Source organism: Rhinatrema bivittatum, chromosome 7 (assembly GCF_901001135.1).
Source record: "Rhinatrema bivittatum chromosome 7, aRhiBiv1.1, whole genome shotgun sequence".
NCBI lineage: Eukaryota > Metazoa > Chordata > Amphibia > Gymnophiona > Rhinatrematidae > Rhinatrema > Rhinatrema bivittatum.
Window position 1 is genome coordinate 296219017 of NC_042621.1, and position 15007 is coordinate 296234023.

Genomic DNA, 15007 nt, shown 5'->3' on the forward strand with positions numbered 1-15007 from the left:
TGCGCATATGCGGCCATTACAGAGAGCTTTACTGTCCCGCTGGAAGCCGGTGTCTGAGCAGTTTCAGACGTCTCTACCACTATCCAAGTCTACCGTCACCGAGCTGCAATGGTGGCTCTCGCCTGCCCACCTTCTGAAGGGGGTGTCCCTTCAGACGCTGCAGTGGATCGTTGTCACGACTGACACCAGTCTCTCCGGCTGGGGAGCAGTATGTCAGTCCCATTCCACTCAGGGCTACTAGTCCCCAGTTCAATCTCGCTGGCACATCAATTAATTGGAGGCTTGAGCAGTACGCCTGGCTCTCAAGGTCTTCCTTCCCTTACTCCATTGCAAGGCGGTGCAGGTTCTCTCAGACAATACCACCACGGTGGCCTACATCAATCGACAGGGAGGCACTAGGAGTCGCCTGGTGGCTCTGGAAGCCAGCAAGCTCTTTGATTGGGCGGAGCGTCACCTAGAGCGCCTAGCAGCATCACACATCGCGGGGAAGGAGAATGTTCAAGCCGATTTCCTCAGTCGGCAGCGGTTAGATCCCGACGATTGAGAATTGTCCGCAGGTGGGGTCCTCCACACCTGGATCTGATGGCCACACTGAGCAATGCGAAAGCGTCCCAGTTCTTCAGCCGCAGAAGGGAACATCGCGCGGAAGGAGTGGATATGCTGGTCCTTCCCTGGCCTCAAGATGTTCTCCTATATGTGTTCCCTTCTTGGCCACTGGTGGGCAAAGTGCTCAGAAGAATCGAGCTCCATCAGGGTCCCGTCATTCTAGTGGCTCCAGAGTGGCCTCGCAGACCATGGTTCGCAGATCTGGTAAACCTCATAACAGACGGCCCTCTCCGCCTCAGTCATCTCCCCCATCTTCTTCGGCAGGGTCCCGTATTTTTCAGTCAGACGGATCGCTTTTGTCTAGCGGCCTGGCTTTTGAACAGCGGAGATTGAGAAAGAAGGGATATAAGGAAGAAGTTATATCCACACTTTTGAGAGCCTGAAAGCTGGCTACCTCTCTCGCTTATGTCCGGGTACAGAAGGTATTTGAGAATGCATGTTCCGCTGCGGGAGTCTCTGCTCGTAAGGCTCCGGTTTTCCAGGTTTTTTCATTCCTCCAGAATGGTCTCTCCAAAGGTTTGTCTTTCAGTTCCTTGCGGGTGCAGGTCTCCGCTCTAGTCTCCCTCTTGGGCAACATTGACGGTTACTCCGTGGCGGCTCATCCGGATGTCATTCGCTTCCTCAAGGGGGCCAAACATTGAAGCCGCCGGTACGGGCTACTTGTTCTTCATGGAGTCTTAACTTAGTCCTTCGGGTTCTCTGCGATGCTCCCTTCGAACCGTTGTGGAGGGCTACTCTTAAGGACTTGACTCTTAAAATGGTCTTCCTGGTCTCCATTTGTTCTGCCAGAAGAGTTTCTGAGCTCCCAGCTTTGTCGTGCAGGGAACCTTTTCTACGTTTTTCTGAGTCCGGGGTCTCTCTCAAGACTGTACCCTCTTTCTTGCCAAAAGTTGTGTCTTCTTTCCACGTCAATCAGTCAGTAGAACTCCTGGCTTTTTCGTCTAAAGACATTGCAAGCACTTCGGAGGGTGATCTGCGTCGCTTGGATGTGAAGCGGGGCCTGCTTCGGTACCTCCAGGTTACGAAAGAGTTCCGGGTTTCGGACCACTTGTTCGTCCTGTGGAGTGGCCCAAATAAGGGAAATAAGGCTTCAAAGACCACTGTCGCACGGTGGCTAAAGGGGCTATTGCGTTGGCCTACATCTGTAAGGGCCGACCAGTACCAGAAGGCCTAAAGGCCCACTCCTTACATTCTCAAGCCACTTCCTGAGCAGAGAGTCAATCAGTCTCCCCGCAGGAAATATGTAGGGCAGCCACTTGGAAATCTCTGCATACATTTGCTCGTCGTTACTGGTTGGATGTACAGGCTCCAGTTTTTGGCTCCTTGGGGCGTCAGGTTCTTCAAGCGGGACTGTCTCTGTCCCACCCTGTTTATGGAAGCTTTGGGTACATCCCATGGTCTGGACTGATCGGGTACGTAGAGGGAAAGGAAAATTGGTTCTTACCTTCCTATTTTCTTTCCTGTAGTACCACAGATCTGTCCAGACACCCTCCCGTGCTAGATCTGTTCCGTCTGCTCGAAGTTTTTTCCTTCCTTTACAGGATTCCGGATACCTGGAATATCTCTTATTATTTTTAGGTTTCCGTTACTCCCGGACCTCTATTAGTTGTCCCGTTCCCCCTTCCCCTGTTATTTGTAATTTCCATCTATTGTTATTATGTAAACCGATATGATGTGTACTTTAATGTCGGTATAGAAAACTTAATAAATAAAATAAATATTAAAGGCACCAGAAGCATCTCAAGATGATAAGAATAAATCTTTATGCAAGAGCGTTGTTCATATAGAATTCTTTCAGTGGTTCAATTGTTCTATGGTTCAATCCTTTCAATTTATCAGTTTTCTTGTTACTTGATCTTTGGGGAGTTATATTTGCTCTGAAAGTACTTTATACTGAAGGGATGCAGGGTAGGCTCTGTCCTGATATGGGATACCCTTACAGTTTTGGTCTGTTGTCATCTGCTGGACAGGAGGCTCAACCCATGGTCTGGACTGATCCGTGGTACTACAGGAACGAAAATTAGCAGGTAAGAACCAATTTTCCTACATCTTTTAATTCCTCACCAATCTGTTATTTAAATTGAAAAATCAATTCATTGAATGGAGTTTTCTCCTCCGTTTGTCTTCTCCTGAGAAACACATTTCTGCATCCCTCACTCGCCTCCCTTTCTCTCTGCTGCTAACCCCTTAACTGCCAGTGTCCTTTCAAGTTTTAAACTTTATCACTAGTAATTAACTCCCTTAGGAATTCTGATAATAAATACTCAAATGCCTTTCTAGATCTAATTATTATATGAAAATAGCTTCAAATTAACACATTTTGCACAAACATGTCTCTCAATTCTATAGTGCAGAGCAGGAAGCAGGAATGCCAATAGATAATATCCAAAATAAAGGCAAATAGTAGAAACGCTTTCTTTTTAATTCTAATCAACTGGGAAGACTTTTTCATTTACTAAAGAAACTACTGTGAATATTTTACCTAAAGAAAGAAATCCTAATCAGTTCTAACCACATGATTTTTAATTTATTAAAGCAGAAAAGTAAAAGGGAATCTTCTCATCTCTATCAGATCTCTGTATAAACAATTTCAAACATCTGCTTTGTTGAAGAGAAAGGCACTCAGAAACAATGCGTATTTCACCTCATCCTGCCATATAGGTTCTTTCCCAAAATAAACAGTATTTATAGTATTTCATTACATATAATAGGGATAAAATATCAAATTTAACTCTTATACAGGCAAACAAATTAGTATCACTTCTTAATAGGTTTTCATTAAGTATGCTGGACAATTGGCCAAAAATAAATCTTTTTACTTGCTAACTTTGTAAGAGACAGGGGTTGAGAAACTACAGTCTTCAAACAAAACTAGCTACTATGAGCAACATACAAATCTTATTACAAACTATAAAAACAGGCTGTAAATGTAAGGCTCCCTGCACTATAGCCCAAACAGGGGTTAAATCCTGATTCCTTGCTCTCATAAGGGGGAGGGGAGCTTGGAACTAATCCTGAATTCTGGGAATCCAATCTGGTGCCTATCCTACGTGCCCGTGTACCCATAAACGTTAAAATAATGCAAATGTCATGTTAAAGACTTTCCTGTCTTTTTATGCTTAATGAATAACTTCGTGTGGAAATAATTCACAAACTAATGATAGGGGACTGGGGGATCCCGTACCTTGTGACATAATAAATTTAAACTTAGAATGCCTTAAAAAAACAAATTGCCAACTTTAAGCTATTATGTAACAGTTAGTAATGGAAACAAAAATTCAGCAAAAAGTAAATGAAAATACGTATATGAATGAAAAATATACTCACGTGGTCACATGAACCTCACGTGGTGCCTAATCATGCCCGTGGTTCTGTTAGGTCTTGATTAGTCGGACCCCTGGTCCCGACTAATTCTGATCGGACATCTGGTCACGACCAGATCTTGCAGCCGGATTCCACGATCTTGGCTGGATCCGCCAGCTGGAGTCTACGATCTCGGCTGGATCTGCCATGCTCAAACCATCCTCTGATACCAAAATGTTAAAAACCTTGAAACTTACCCTGCCTGTTTTCTTCCTCAGAGATAGCCAGTGATGAAACAGACTTTCAGTTTCAAAACATAACATTTATTAAGTAGCTTAGAGATCTTATAAGAGCTGGCAGGATTTGTTTATTTCAATCATGCATACAAAAATCAAAATAGCGAAAACCGAAGAGAACAAGATTGTGGTTCCTTCAGGAAGTAAACGGAGCCAATTACAGAATATAATATTTCTCATGCAATGCCGTTTGCTCATGGTTTTAAATTTGCATTAGTGTTTTATACTGTTAAACGTGGCTCGCATATGCTTCCCTCCTCCCCTCTCTCATCCCCTACATTTGCTGGTAATTTTCCTTCATGCGCCTCTGACATCACATATTCTGCTTACTCAGTGCTTCATTTGTTTCTTGTAACTTTCTTGGCATCTTTCTTATCAGGAATTCACTCTGCACTCTCATGCTGTTCTCAGCCTCAGTTGTTATGTCTCTGGGCTTAATTTTTCTCTTCAGGCCTTTTTATTCCAGTTACTAGTCAACATGGGGCAGTTTCCTTAAAGCAGTAATTAACCTAAATCCTCAGTACTCAAGATTGTGGCATTTGGTTACTCTTATATTTCTCCTGAATTCTGGTGTTTTCCTTATTCAGCTTTTAATCCTGATCTGTCTCACTCCTCTTAGCTCCATCTGGAGGTGGACTCACGTCTTTAACAGCAGATGATAGAACATGTCCTGCCTGACCAACATAGCCAGGGGTTCTACTTCTGCTATTTCTTTATATCCACGAGATCTGGGGGATTGAAATCCATCCTAGATTTACAAAGTCTGAGCCAAAACCTGTTAGGGGAGAAATTCCTGATGAACTCCCTACACCCCATCCGGCCCTTCAGACGGAAGAGTGGAAGTGTGCCCTGGACCTGAGCCCAATTCGATACCATTCAGGGGAAGGTGTTCTTCATAGTGGAGAAAGTGTTGAAGTTGCAGACACAAATTCAGAGGCTATTGCAGTTTCTGGTACTCTGAGCACGATTATTTTCAGGTCCTGGGTACTCTGGCATCTACTCTCAATCTAGTTTCCTGGGAATTTGTACATATACAGTCTTTCCAGAGGGTGCTGCTGTTCCACTGGAACCCTCAATTGGAGGAATTTCAACTTGGACTACCACTACAGAGGAAATCCATGTCCAGTCTCTCCTGGTGGATTTCTCAGACCAATTTGGAGCTATGCGTAGAGTTGGAGGTCCCAAATTGGGTGGTATTGACCATTGATGCTGGTCTGAAGGACTAGGGTGCCATCTGTCAGGAGTGGATGGTGCAGGGTCTGTGTTGCAGAGGAGGCTTCATGGTCTATCAATAATTTGGAAATGAGCGGTTCACAAAACGTTGCCTTTTTTCCTTCCACAGTTGCGCAGTCTAGTGGTGAAGGTCCTCTCAGACAATGCAACAGTGGTGGCTTACATCAACCATTAAAGGGTGACCAGGAGTCTAGGGGTGACTTGGAGGCACACAAGCTTTTCTGCTTGCAGAGCAACACCTAGTGGCTGGACAGTATTGAAGAGGATTTTATCAGCCAGCAGATACTAGACCGCAGAGAATGGGAGCTAGTGGAAGAGGCAATTTATTTTATTCGGTCCAGGTGGGATGTTCCTCAGCTAGACTTTAATGGTTTTGAAACAGAACGTTAAAATGTGCCACTATTTCAGTCACAGGAGGGAGCATGGAGCAGAAGGTGTCGATGCTCTTATTCTTCTGTGGCCGCATGGGATTCTATTGTATGTTTCCTCTTAGCTGCTAATAGGAAGGGTACTAAGGCATATCGAAACTCACCCGGGGAGTTGATCTTCATGGTTCCAGAATGGCCATCTCAGTCGTATTTTGTGGATTTGATAAATCTGGCGGTGGATGGTCCTCTAAAGCAGGGTGCTCAAACCGATCCTATGGGCCCCCCTAGCCAGTTGGGTTTTCAGGATATCCCTAATGAATATGCATGAGATTTATTTGCGTACACTACCTGCCATGTGTGCAAACATTTCTCATGCATATTCATTAGGGGTATCCTGAAAACCTGACTGGCTTGTGGGGCGGGCCCGTAGGACCAATTTGAACACCCCTGCTCTAAGGCTTGGGCATCTTCTCGTACTGCTTCATCAAGGGACAGTTTTCTTGGATCAGGTGGCTCACTTTTCTCTTGCGGTCTGGCCTTTGAAAGCATCTCTTGCAGTTGAAAGACTATTCAGAGAAAGTCATTACAACCTTGCTGCAGGCTAGGGGACCATCCACTTCATTGGCGTATGTCAGGGTGGGGAGAGTTTTTGAAATGTGTCTCGGGGAGGGGATTGCTCCTCTTTGGGTGCCTTTCTCACATTCTGGCTTTTTTGCAGAGTGGTTTAGCTAAGGGAATCTCTTTTAATTCTGAGTCCAAGTGGCAGCTTTGTGCTGTTTTCAAGGTAAGGTGCAAGGGCTGTCCCTGGCTTCGCATCCAGATGTCTGTTTTCTTCGAGGAGTGAAGCATTTGCAGCCTCCTGTGAGGAGAGTGATTCCCTCATGGAACCTTAATTTGGTCTTGTGGGGCTGTCTGTGGCTCTCTGAGCCGTTGTGGAAAGCAGCACTGAAAGACCTTATGCTGAAGGTTGTTGTCCTAGTGACCATTTGTTCGGCCAGGCGGATTTCAGAGCTCCAAGCATTGTCATCTCTTTACACTTAATTACCTACCTTCCTTTTTGCCAAAGGTGGTATCTCCATTTCAATTAAGTCAAACAGTGGAGCTTCCTGCTTTTTGGATTCTTCCCCACATGCCAGGAACGTCACGTGTTGGTTGTGTGTTGGGTCTTGCCACGCTACTTGAAGGTCACCAATGGTTTTCGAAGGTCAGATGACCTATTGGTTGTGTTTGGTGGAGCAAGTAAAGGGAACAAGGCTTCTAAAGCAACCATTGCATGATGGCTAAAGGAAGCCATTGTGTCAGCTTATATTTGCAAAAGGTGTTTGATCCCAGTGGGTCTACGAGTCTATTCTGCTAGAACTCAAGCAGTGTCCTGGGCTGAATGTCAGTTGGTCTCCCTGCAGGAGATCTGTTGGGCGGCGACCTGGTCTTCTCTGCACAGTTTCACAAAGCGTTACCAATTGGATGTTGGGGCATTGGACATGGCTAGTTTGAGGGAGAGTGCTGCAACTGGGTCTTTTGAGTTCCCACCCATTTTAGGGGAGTGTGGGTCCCATTCATTTGGACTGATCTGGGGTCAATAAGGAAAGGAAAATTGATTCTTATTGCTAATTTTTGTTCCTGGAGTCCTACAGATCAGTCCAGAGCCCTGCTCTTTCTGAAAAGACTGCTGTATTCTGGGTGAAATTGTTGGAGAGGTTTGTCTCCTTTATAGTCTAAAGGACTATAAGTGCTTTAGGGGTTTAACCTTTCCCGTACTCGATCAGAAATAGGGGGTTTGTTATAATTCTATTGTGTCTTGGCTTGGGTACAGTGAAATACTGAGGGACTGCAGGTGGCACTCTGGCTTAAGTAACACAGTCTCAGTAAAGGTTTTCTTCTCTGTCCCCATCTGCTGATAAGGGAGAAAAACGTATGCTGTTGGACTGATTTGTGAGACTTCAGAAACGAAAATTAGCAGGTAAGAACAAATTTTTCCTTTGCTCAAGGAAGTTAATCAGAAATCTGAATCTTTATTAGTGGTATTTTTTTTATCTGTGTTTAGTGGCTGCAGGTGGGTCAGTCATACAGGACCAGTTCTGTTTTTTTTTCCCATTGCATGTTAGTGGCATATGATTCTGATAGTAAAGCAGGGTAAGAAGTCTATATAGGTAATGGAACTGAACTAGAACTGGCTCCACCTGACCTTAGCAACCTAGAGCCATCTGGAAGTCCTTGCTTTGCTCATTCAGAAAGATCAAACAAACCATGATCTTTGTAATCTGAAATTTACTGGAAATGCAGTTAGCACTACACTGTGTAATATGAACACAGCATCTCTGAATACAAACAAGTATGGGGTGAGTGACTGAGAAGAGAGGAGGAGAGAGTGCTGTTACTGACCCTGAGGTGAGATAGACCAAGTGCTTGTTGGATATTTATTTATTTTATTTATTTATTAATTTTTTGGAGCTGAGTTCCGTGATCATCTCCCCTACCCGTTGGGGCCACTTTCAAGTACCGTACTTAATTGTGGAGGTAGTGGCACACAGCCAAAGCCACATGCCAGTGGGAAAGAAAAGAAAAAGAAAGATATTAGCCTCATCCTCAGCTCCTGCGTTTGATAGAGGACCTATGTATGATCTCATTCAATGCTTGGGTGAGGCGCCTATATTGGACAATAGTGGTGAAACCTGTAGTGGGGGTTTCTCTTAATCCACCACAGCCAGAAGGTTTGCTGTTAGCCTCAGACTCTATGCAACCTATTTTGTTGGGAAATGGTCATGTTTCTAATTCATCGCAAACCAATGTGTCTGGGTTGGTGTATGAGTGTAGTAGAAGATGCAGTTGTCTCATCAGTCATGTCATTGAGTTCCATTACCATCAGTCATATCTTCATTTGAGGGGAACATTAGAGTGATTGAAGAACCCAGTGTGGTCACCTTGAAAGATATTTTGGAAGATGGTGGCCAAGTTAGATCAAATGTTTACCCAAGCTGTATCTCTGCACTCTGATTTCTCTGCTAAAGGTAAGCAAATTAGAAGAACATGATAACAGTTTGAATTTTTTGGAAAATAGTTTTTCAACTCTTAATGGGACTTTACCATTGGTATAAACTGCAGGGTTATCCTCTGTAAAGGATAGTTTATTCATAATCATTTTGAAACTTTGGAAAACTACATGAGGTCTAAAAATTTAAGATTCTTAAATGTTCTCATCATGAGATTATCATCTATTGAAATGTTTATAAAATATTTGAAAGAAATTTGAGCTTTTTAGAGGATCAAATTTCCTGTAGTTCTAAAATATATTTACCCAGGCAAAGAGGGCATGTAGAGAGGGTACATTCATTCTATGGGCAAGGTAGCCCTGATATTTCAACCTTCCTAGAAGCCTTTTGATATTGTGCTCACTAAAGCTACTTTAATTGTTTCAGTTTAGCAAAGGACAGAGATGATGTCTTCCATTAATTAATTAATTAATTAATTTATTTATTTATTTACAATTTTTATATACCAATGTTCATTTCAAAAAGAGATATTAATAGTTTGAATAAGGAGTTTTTGTTTTGTGGTAGTAAAATACAAGTTTTTCCTGACGTTTCCTGTGAAACAGTGAAGGAAGCATTTTCTTTTATTGAAATAGAAGGTGGTGTCTACTGGGGCCACTGTCTTTCTTAAATTTCCCTGCAAATGCATAGTATCTTTTCAGAGAAACAAACTTGTATTTTTTGAGCCACTTCATTTGGAAGCATTAATCTCTGATAAGAGTTGATAGAGTAATGGATCTGGTTGTTAGGTGGGTGTAACTGATCATTAAATCAAGGAATCCCTTTGCTCTCCTCTATTTCTTTTTCGTAATATTAAATTTCTTAGATTGTTTATGCTGCCCCCCCCCCCCCCCCCCTTTAATGTGGACTAGACTATGGCTTGTTTGATGTTAAGACCATGTGTTTCTTTTGGGTGCTGTATAAACCCATATTTTCCTTAATTTTCCTGTAGTTTGAAGAAATTAAATAAAGGTTAAATTATTAAAAAAAAAAAAAAAATGCAAACAAGGATAAATATTTCATAAGATTGAATTCCTAATATGTTTGTATATTGCATGACTGCTTGTAAGCAACGTTTTACCCAAGTAACTGCAGATGCATATCATTTATTAAAGGATACTGTTGACAGTCTCATCTCTCCACTTGGCAATGAAATATGTAATGGCTTAATATTTTGATTGCTGTGGTTGTGACCCGTGCTTTCTGCAGTGACAGTTGAGCCAGATATGTGCCAATTTAATCTAATTTTCTCTACTGATTTATATGGATAGGATAATATGCTTCTTGAGCCATAGTGTGATTTATCCTATCCAAATAAACTGATGAGAGAGATCACATATTAAACCAGCATTTCAACAAAAGTTTAGTAGTATGTTAAAATGCTTTGTGCTAGTGTACATCACTGTTAATACTCCCTGCTTCTGGTTGCTCTTCCCTTGCATTCACCTTGCTCTATCACTATTTCCCAACCCTCTCTTGGAGGCACACCTAACTGGTTGGGTTTTCAGGGTAGCTATACTAAATATGCATGAGAGAAATTTGCATACACTGGTTCTCCAGTCTCATGCATATTCAGTATGGCTATCCTGAAAACCCAACCAGTTAGGTATGCCTTCAGGACAGGGTTGGGAAAACTAAAACTTCATAATACTGTCTCCCAGCTAAGGGGCATTAAAGGTGCATTTATTTCCATTCAGAATTTGTGCTGAAAAGGGTTGATTGGCTCTTTTAAATTATTGGTGGGTGGCCAACCGAATAGCCAATGAGAGACAAGAGACCAGTTTGATTCCATGTGCGGTTTCTTTACTTCTTAAGATGGCTGGGTCGTGCAGTACTGCCTTTTTGGGAAGAGGGTGAGGGGGAGTAGGAGAAAGCTGTGCACTTCTCCACAGCGAGCAGCATTAGAAGTTGCTCTGTAGGGTAGCATCCTCCTTCAGATAGAGGAAGCTAGATTGCAGCGCTTGGCGTGCATGTGGATATAAGGTGGGGCTGTGCAGTGCTGTCCATGGGATCCAGATGTGACTTAAGTAGAGAGTTTTGTTAGTTTAAGACTAAGGAATACTTTAAAAGAAAAATCATCTAGGTAGAAAAATTGCTTAGAAAGGGCAATCGCCGGAAAAATTTAACTGCACTTTATGGAGGCCACATCAAAAAGAGTAGATAGATCTTTATAAAGTTCAAAGTAAATATATTATTCTATTACATTGACTTGTCAGCACTAATATATTTTTAATTTTTACCCCCCACCCTTTTACTTTTGTGCTTTAGGAGTGAAACCACTGTCAAAAACCTGGAAACCAGAAGCTATAGCTCTGATGAAGCAGCTGGTGAATAACAAAATTATTATAGTAAAAGTAGTGGGCAAGGAAGAGAATACATCAGTGGTGGACCTGATTGATGAATCTGTGTCTCCCTGCGTGAACATAGCATGTCGTCTTCTACAGGCAGGCCTTGCTAAAGAAGAAAAGAGTACCGAGGAGCTGGCAACTGAAACAAACAATGTGGCAGAAGCAAGAAGTAAGTTGTATGGTATTTGGTGGATTATTTTCCCCTTATAGTTGTCTTGTAGCTTCTCAGGTTCAGGGTGTTGTCTAAACATTTTATGGAACACCTCTTGAAGTCTATGGGGCTGATCTCTTGTTGCTTTGTATTGTGGAAATTATACAGCAGCCTCACTTACTGTGGTCAGAAACTTGCCCCAAACCATATCCATAAGTTGCTTTGCTTTGTTAGAATGTATCCTGTTTTATTTCATAGTATGCTAGTCTTGCCAGGAACCAGCACTGCTGTGGTAGATAAGATGCAAGTACAGACAGAATTACATTCCATTACCTTTTATGTGTTACATGACTTTATCCCAAAAACATAAACACGCAAAGACCTGCTGGAAAAAGAAAGGATTATAAAAGCTTCCTAAAATTCTTAGAACATGTTCTGGTAGTGTATTCCAAAGGATTAGGCCTGCTACAGAAATTGCCTTCTCACGTCGTTACAGGTGGTAGATTGAGCAACCCAGAGAGGGAAGACTGTAGATCATGTAGAGGATATGTTCTCGATATAGCATTGACTCATGGTTACTCAACTGAGCCTAACACCTTATGGACTTACTTCATAGTTGTGTATTTTATACACCATTTGATTGGAAACCAGTGAAGTTTTATATAAATTGGAGGAATATGTTCTATCATTAATGAATGATTAGTCATTATCTCATCGGGATAGGCTAGAGAGGTTGTTTCTTGATGCCATAAATGACTATTTCATGGAGCAGCTGGTATTAATAGATGTTTTCTGTTATGGTGTTAATTTGTTGTTTATCATTCTTCTTTCCTATGCTTTAAGTTGTTAAAGGTAATATATACAATTGGTACATGATTGAGTTTGCTGTTCTACTCTGTTACAGTCTATAGCCCATTGTAGGTAAGACTGCAGAACAATTCTGCAAATACCATAAGTGTTCTATGTTAATGGTTGTTAGAGTGGATTCTTCATTCTTTTTTGTTGTTCCTGTACATACCCACCAGCAGATGGAGGCAAAGAACAAACTTTGAGGCACTGCTATATCTAGTGTGCCACCTGCAGCTCCTCAATATTTCTCTGTCTCCAGCAGATGGAGGTGCATACATACAGCTCTGAGCTGAGTTTGGATTTCTTGCTCCTCGAGGTGCCAGGTTTAGTTTTCTGGACCATCCCTCGAGTAGAGCTGGGCGAACGAGGAGTTGGATACCCCCTGGCAGTGCTAGCCCGTGTGATCCGGGACTCCTGATAGCCAGGGGACTGGCTCCCTCGGCAGCCCAAAGGCTCCCTCTCCGTGACCGCGGGTTCAGGGAAGTATCCCCGTTGGGAAAAGTTATTTTTTCCTGCTTTCTTTAAGTTTTGTTGAAAAAAAAAAAGTGCCTTTTTTTCTTTTGTCCCGTGGCTCACCAGTAAATCAGTCTGCTCAGCGGGGCTGAGTCAGACAGGCCCCGATTTTGATTCTCTGAAGAAGGGGGAGGTAACAGCCTTTAGTGGAGCCTTCCCCAAGTGGGGAAGGGCCTCCTAAGCAGTGTGTCTGCAGCGATCCTGGGTCTATTTTTGGTGCGGCGGCCATTTTGTTTTTTCTTTTTCAGCTTTCACAAGGCTCCCTGAAGGTGCTGGGACTAATTTTTGCCAGCGATTGGGCAACATCAGTTCTCTAAGACAGCACTTGTTTCTTCCCGGGGGAAGTGCCCATGGGCCACTTTTGGAGCGCTGCAATGGCAGAGGAACCACTGGTTGGTATGATTGAGCCTATTTGAACACCCTCTCGCTTTGCACTACTTGTGCTGTGGGAGGGGGGGTCCTCAGTTAAGGGGTCTAAGCCTCGGAAGGCCGCATGCGGATCGGGCGCTGGCACTGGGTTCAAAGGTATGGCTTCGGCGGCGGCTGCTCCCCCTGTGGGAAAAGATTCCCAGGATAACCCTCCTCAGCTGTCTCCAGCGGTATGGGAACTGAGACCAGAGGACTTGAGGGCCGTGGAGTCTGATTCCAGTAGTGATGACGCTGGCCCGGGTGATTTTTCACCAGAATTTGTGCATAAGGCATTCCTGGCACGGAAGTTTGTGAGGCGCAGATCCCTGGAGGGGAGTGAGGGAGCTCCGAAGCATCCTCATCTCCGAGCAGACAATCGGAAGTGCGGGAAGATTTGGATGGCTCGGACGACCCGTTGGGGGACGAGGTTCCCCCTTCCCCGGGTGACACCGTTGACGATCAGGGGGAGGTCCCCTTGGGCTTGAAAGCAGGCGATGGCAACCAGTGTCAGGTGGATCCTGGCTCGGAAGGTGACAATCCCCGTGTATTCCGATTGTTCAAGAAGGAGGAGCTGCAGCCCCTTATTCCCCAGGTGCTTGAGGAACTGGGGGTGAAACTCTCTCTGGAAGAATCAGACAATGACGGCATGAAACCCGGTCCTGGATGGCCTCCGGGGGCCGCCTAGCACTTTCCCCATCCCGAAGAAGATTCAGAAGCTCATTAGTCGTGAGTTGAAGTCCCCGGACGCAGGTCTTAAGGTCGGCCAGGCAATGCAAAAGTTATATCTGCTACTTGAGCACTTGGAACGCCTTAAGGGTCCCTAAGGTGGACGCGGCGGTATCGGCAGTCACTAGGAAAACTACCATCCCAGTGGCAGGGACTGCGACGTTTCGAGATGTGCAAGACCGCAAGCTGGAATTGCAGCTGAAACACTTATTCGAAGTCTCCTCGTTGGGCCTTTGGGCGGCGGTATGTGCGAGCATGATGCAGCGGGCATGTTTATTTTGGATTCAGAAACTGCAAGAAACAGCGTCCTCGGGTGTCCTGTCCATGTCTCAGCCGGCCCGCTTGGAGGCGGCGGTCGCTTATGTGGCGGATGCCTTTTATGACCTGGTTCGTGCGTCTGCCCAGCCATGGTGTCTTCAGTAGTGACTCAACGGCTTCTGTTATCTGCAATTGGGCGGTGGATGCTTCCTCTAAGTCGCAATTGTGTAATCTTCCCTTTCGGGGGGAAATTACTGTTTGGAGAGGATTTGGACAGCTAATGAAATCTCTGGGAGAATCCAAGGGTGAATAATTTGCCGGAAGATAGAAAGCCCTTTAAGAGGTTCTTCGTTCCACAGACCCGGTTTCAGGACTCCCAAAGAACCAGAACAGGGAGGGGTGCTCCCTCTTCTGGTGCCAGGCAGTCCACTGCTCGTCCACAGTCCTTTCGTGGCACCGGCCGGCCTACAAGACAAGAGAAGGCTTCAAGCAGGGGGCTGGAGCCGGTAAACTTGCCCAGTGAAGTCAGGTGCGCCCACCCCTCGTGCGGGATGATTGGGGGCATGTTGTCCCATTTTTACAAGGAGTGGGCCAAGATCACTTTAGATCGCTGGGAGCTAGATATGTTTACGCCTTAGAATTTTCCTGGAATCACGCTGTTTCCCGCAACGAGCAGGCTGCAGTGGAAGGCACCCTGCAAAGATTGTTGGATCTGCAGGCTATTGTCCCCATACTGCTGGAAGATCAGGGGCAGGGGCGGTATTCCATTTATTTCGTGGTTCCCAAGAAAGAGGGGACTTTCCGCCCCTTTCTGGACCTGCAGAAGGTGAATCGCAGACTGAAGGTCCCCCGCTTTCGGATAGAGACTCTCCGAACTGTTATTGCAGCAGTCCAGAAGGGGGAATTCCTCGCTTCTCTG

At 44.4% G+C, this 15007-nt stretch overlaps 1 protein-coding gene across 1 annotated transcript in view; it reads left to right on the top strand.

The window, feature by feature from the left end:
- TDRD1 (tudor domain containing 1) overlaps positions 1-15007 on the top strand; it is a gene marked incomplete at its 5' end in the record, with an annotated part of 488249 nt that overhangs the window by 305394 nt on the left and 167848 nt on the right. Inside the window, 2 exons of the mRNA XM_029610456.1 lie at positions 11104-11162; positions 11280-11352. Of these exons, the coding sequence (XP_029466316.1) occupies positions 11104-11162; positions 11280-11352 (132 nt within the window). The remainder of the gene's footprint in view (positions 1-11103; positions 11163-11279; positions 11353-15007) is intronic.